Consider the following 5,618-nt stretch of genomic DNA (forward strand, 5'->3'; position numbering starts at 1 on the left):
TAAAATTACAAATTACAGAATGTCAAGGGTGTAGCTTCCTCTCTCCTCCTGCCCAGGATATTCTATGTACCTGTTGGATTTTAGACCATTATTACCATTAGTAGTAGTAGTAGTAGTAATATTGTTTATTTGCATTGCACTATTGATGTAGATGACAGTTTGCAACAGAGTAAAACACTTCAATACAAAATACAGCTGCAATATAACTACTTCAATATAAAATACAAAACTGCAGTAGTAGAATACAATACTGAAGTACAATAGTAAAACGCAACAGTAAAATACAATAGTCAACTATAATAATAATAATAATAATAATAATAAAGCTTTATTTAGATAGCGCTGTAGATACAGTCAATTAAAACAGGCAAAATAAACCTGCCTTTTGCACACATTCTGTGAGAATAATTAAATATAATACCTATTAATAGATGCTAACATTCAATAAAATAAGGCAGACAACAAATTAAAATTAAAACTACAATGCAAAACAAAACAAAAATGCTACACACACAAACACAAAACACAGAATAAAACTAATAACCAATTATCGATTATTGATTAGATAATAATAATAATAATCAACGTATTCCAATCCCTCTCCTGGGCTGCATCTGCACAGCAGAATTAATGCAGTTTGACACTGCTTTAACTGCCATGGCTCAATGCTATGGAATCCTGGGATTTGTAGTTTATTGCTGCCCCCGGACCTCTCTGACAGAGAAGGCCAAACGTCTCACAAAAGTCCAGTTCCCAGAATTCCATAGCATGGCACTATGGCAGTTAAAGTGGTGTCAAACGGCATTAATTCTGCAGTGCGGATGAGACCTTTGGGCTGCGAATGTTGAGAAAGAGGCGCCTGTAATCAAGTCAAGCCTTCCTGACCCATTTATGAAACGCTCCCCCGTTTTTAAGATCCGAAGAAGCAGTTTTGCATGGCTTCCCAAGAGCCATGAACACATCCCTCTCTCTGTATGCATAAACTAAGGAAAACATTGGGCAAGTGGGCCTAGGTTGGCACGCTGGGCAGATGGCATCCGCTTTGACTAAAGGCCTCCGGGATCTAATGATCCCACCCAGATCTTTATAGCATCTACACATAGTTTCAAAATGCGTTCGCTTGTTTTAAACTGGCAAATGGTTCAATGTGTTTTCGGATGGTTTAAGCGTTCCTTTCTGCTTTGCTTTTGTAAAACAGTTTGGAATAGTTTAAAGAGATAGGATTTGCAAGAGATCTTCTGAGGCAAGGCTGGATATAAACATCGTAATAGATATCAATTAATCAATAACATTAATTTTTATAGCTTGCATTTCCCTTCTTCTTCCTCTTCTTCCTCTTCTTCTTTATGGGAAAGGTGCAGAATTTGCTATTAGTTTTTTTGTCCAACTTCCAGCTTTAGGATGCTGTCAGTTGGATGTTATGTTGGATCCCCAGATCCCATAATGCCCCTCTTCTAGGAATTAAAGCCCATCACATCTGGGCTGGGATGGCTGGGGGATCATGGGAATTGGAGTCAAACACATCTGGAGCATACTTGCTTGGGGAAAGTTGTTATTTTCATAGCCAATACTTCTGTGGCATGGTTGGCTGGGGATAATGGGAGCTGGAGTCAAAAACAACAAGAGGAAACTCACCTCGGTGGGAAGGCTGATATTTTTATAGCTGACATTTATATAGCAAAGCTGGCTGGGGATGGTGGGAGCTGGAGTCACCTATGGAGGACACCCACTTAGATGGAAGGCTGGGCTTTATGTATATAGCATAGCTGTTTGGGGGATTATGGGAGTTGGCATGGCTGGCCTTCCTCTGAACTGAAAGCAAGTCATGAAGGAGCTCCAGTGAAAGTCAGGAACGGGCCCCAGATGGGCACCCCAGGGTTCAAGAAGGAGATGAGATGGTTTATGTTGTCCTTTCTGTTATTAAGTTGGCCCAAACTTCCTCTCTATCTCCTCCTCTGTGTCTTGGCATCCATCCATCCACCAACTCATCCATCCATCCATCCATCGATCCATCCATCCACTCATCCATCCATCCATCCCACCCACCCACCCATCCATGCATTGCCCCACCAGGTCCTAGATGCCCTTGGGCGCCGCATCGCCCGCAACCTGAACCTGAACTACTTCGACTACGAGGACATCTCCACCCGCCACGTCATCCGCCACCTGCCCCCCCACCGCCGTCACCAAGGATGAAGATGAGGATGCAGAGACCGAAACCAGTGTGTGAAGGTGGGCCTCCTGGGGTCAAGGGAGGGTAAAGGGGTCCCCAGGGGTCACCTAGTCCAGCCCTCTGTCAGTGCAAGAAATCCGTGGCTGAAGCACCCCTAAGAGGTGGATATCCAGCCTCCCTTTCAAGACCTCCAATGAAGAAGAGTCCGCCACCTGAACAGCTCCTGTCACTAGGCATTTTGGACTTCATCTCCCAGAAGCCTTTGCTAACATGACCAATGGCCAGGCATTTTGGGCAATGAAGAAAAACCTGAAGGACCAAAGTTTGAGAACCTCTGGTCTGGATGGCCATCAGAGTCCCTCCCAACTCTCTGGGTACATCTGCTCTGTAGAAATGATGGAGCTGTTATCCAAAAACCGAGGGTCCCAGGAGGGCACCCACAAATTGTATTCAATGGGGGAATTAATTCAGCTCAATAATTTAGCAGCCAGAGGGCCATGTTTACCGGTTCCAAAAACCTACAACTCCAGAGTACTAAGTACAACTCATTTTAATTGTTTGAATAACAAGAGGATTTCAGCATTCACATGAAGCACTTACACACACACAACCAAGAACTAAGATGCAAAAGGTGGCAGTGAGTAGCAAATTAAAGCATTGCAATGGGCAAGGCTTTCCAATCCCTGGAGCCAGGCTCCAGACTGGGAGAAGCTGGGAGTTAATGGGACTCAGTGGTCCAGCCAGAAGCACTGAGGGGCCAAGCTTGAATCGGACAGAGTTTCTGCCTGGTTCCAAACTGGACCAAACTGGGAATGGCCAAAGTGGGCATATTTATGGGCTGAACTTGTCTCGAGGCAATTGGAGCTGACCTTCTGGGAATCCCAGAAACAATGGGATTCCCAGTTGGTTGGTGGTTTTAACTTCAGAGTTGCAAAAGGAACATTTTTGGTAGATGGCAGTGACATTGGTTTAATCAAGCAGGAATAAGGTCAGGACAACCCCAGAGAGTCTGGGATAGGATGAGATGTGGGGAAAACACAATGGGGCATTGCAGAAAGATGCTTTAATGCTTTCTGGTTTAGGCTGAAAGACTTCTTTGTGACCATGGAGAGGAAAATGCACATGGCAGGGGGTTGGGAAGCAGCAATATTCACAGCACATGGGTCCTTTCCACATGCCCTCAGGTCTATGTGACCAGTCCATTAACGGTCATAGAATCATAGAGTTGGAAGAGACACCAAGAAGGGCCCTGATCCAGTCCAACTGCTTTATTCTCCCATGCAGGGACTCTCCATCAAAGCATCCCCATTGACAGATGGCCATCCAGCCTCTGTTTAAAGACTTCTGAAGAAGGTCTCTCTCAACTTTCCACTCTCTGAGGGAAAGGTCATCATGCTTCCCAGGTCCATGCTTTTTGCTCTCTCTCTAACTGCCATTACAGTATGCGGGCGCAATATATATTTCAGCATACACTGAAAGTCATGCCGGAAAGAGTGATGGCAGGCACGCTGCTGCACACACAAGTCCCATTGTCTTTAATGGGTCTCAAGCGTACACAGGATTTTCCTTATGTGGGGGGAGGGTCCGAAACGGATCCCCTGCGTAAGGGAAGGGACCACTGTATAACAAAATATTTGTACCCAAAGAAGCAATACAATAAACAGAGGCTGGATGGCCATCTGCAAATGGGGATGCTTAGATGGAGAGTTCCTGCATGGCAGAAGAAGGGCGTTGGACCGGATCAGGGCCCTTAGAGGGGTCTCTTCCAACTTTAGGATTCCATGGTTCTGTGATTCTATGGATGTGGGGTATGCAAGGTGTGCCAACAGTCCCCCTCCCCCAAAATGCCAGTGTTGCCATGAAATGCCATTATTGCCTCCCTTTAGAGCAGGGTCCCCCAACTGTGCTCTTTAAGGGATTTTGGACTTCAGCTCCCAGAATCCCAGACCATTGGCCAACATGGCTGAGGCTTCTGGGAGATGGAGTCCAAAATTTCTTATAAAGGGCACCGTTTGGGGACCGCTGCTTTAGAGCCTTTGAAAGCCAAAGACAGCCAGGGGAGCCCAAGGCGCCCAGGAGCCCAGAGGGAAAGGCCTGGCTTCTTCAGATCAGATAGATCTGACCCAGAGTTTTGGAGCCAGGTCCAAAGTTTGCAGCGTTCTGGTTCCCAATGAGAATCTCACATGCTTTCTGTTCTGTCTCCCTTTCTCTTTTAAGCAGGTCTTCCAAAGTCGGCTGAGAAAGTCTTGGCGCTTCTCTCCAAAACACCTCTTTCTGTAAAGAAAAATATATATTTTTATTATTGCTATTCTTACAATAAATTTGTTCTTTGGGAGGTTTGTTGGGCACCTTTTTCTGGCCGCTGGCTTCCGACTGTCCCTCCGGTTTCCTAGAAGAAGCCTGTTTTGATTCCTCACTCACAGTCCCACTTTTTTAAATGTAATCCTACATGTGTTTTATTCCTTTAATAGCTATCTGTTTTAATAACTCTGACATTTTAATCCCTGTTAATTGTTTTTAATTGTACTGTTTTTAATGTTGTGAAGCTGCTCTGGGTCCCAATTTTGGGAAAAGAGTGGGATATAAATTAATAATAATAATAATAATAACAATGCTTCCTTACTTTCCCTAGAAAAACTCAACCACAAAACTGTCAACAACATTGATCTATTTCCCTTTACATGGCAGGATTCCAACTCTTTCCCCCTTTTCTTCCATGTATTTGTTGATTTTGCAGCTTCTTTTCTTGTCCTTTGTGTCTTTATCTTGTTTTTTGACTACTTTAACTTTTAATTTCCCCCCCAAAATCTTTTTTATTCCCCAGGTCTCTACTTTTCTACTTTAAACATTGGACTGTTCTGCGTTATAAGACGACCCATTTCTCTCACTTCACTTTATGCATCTGCTCTTCCATCTTCCGCTCTTCCGCTATTACTATTCTAGCTGCTGTTATCAAATAAAGCATTCCTCTTCTGGCCTCTCTCTCTCTCTCTCTCTCTCTCTCTCTCCAAAACCTCCATCCCTCCGTCCCATTATTTATATTCCTAAGAAAAGGCACCCGCTTTTCTATTAAGCTGATTTCTTTTTCTCCACGCAGAGCTTTGCTTCTTTCTCATGCCATACTTTGCCCCATCTATAATATACAAAGATCCACTTCTGCAGCTTATCCGCAGCTCCCTGCCATGCAGGAAGACACAGATTAAAAGGTGCATCTGCGCTGCGGAAATAATGGCTCCATCCTACAGAGTCCTGGGATTCGTAGTTTTGCGCTACCACTCTTTCTGCAAAGAAGGCAAAACACACCAGAAACTAAAGACCTTGCAAAACGACAGATGCCAGAATGCCATAGCATGGAGCGCCAGCATTTAAAGTAGTGGCGAACAGCATTATTTCTACAGTGCAGATGCACCCAAAGACACCCCTGCGAGGTGGGCAGCCCGGCCTC

General features: G+C 44.5%; 1 protein-coding gene across 2 annotated transcripts in view; it reads left to right on the plus strand.

Annotated features, from left to right (window-relative positions):
* The window catches only part of LOC121929716 (F-box/LRR-repeat protein 6-like), a 36,219-nt gene extending 31,711 nt beyond the window's left edge, over positions 1-4,508 (plus strand). For both annotated transcript variants that reach the window (XM_042465564.1, XM_042465563.1), the window contains exons 14-15: positions 2,074-2,232; positions 4,394-4,508. In XM_042465564.1, coding sequence (XP_042321498.1) covers positions 2,074-2,196 — 123 coding nt within the window. In that variant the 3' untranslated portion in view covers positions 2,197-2,232; positions 4,394-4,508. The remainder of the gene's footprint in view (positions 1-2,073; positions 2,233-4,393) is intronic.
* The last annotated feature ends 1,110 nt before the right edge of the window (positions 4,509-5,618 follow it).

Source organism: Sceloporus undulatus, chromosome 4 (assembly GCF_019175285.1).
Source record: "Sceloporus undulatus isolate JIND9_A2432 ecotype Alabama chromosome 4, SceUnd_v1.1, whole genome shotgun sequence".
Lineage (NCBI taxonomy): Eukaryota > Metazoa > Chordata > Lepidosauria > Squamata > Phrynosomatidae > Sceloporus > Sceloporus undulatus.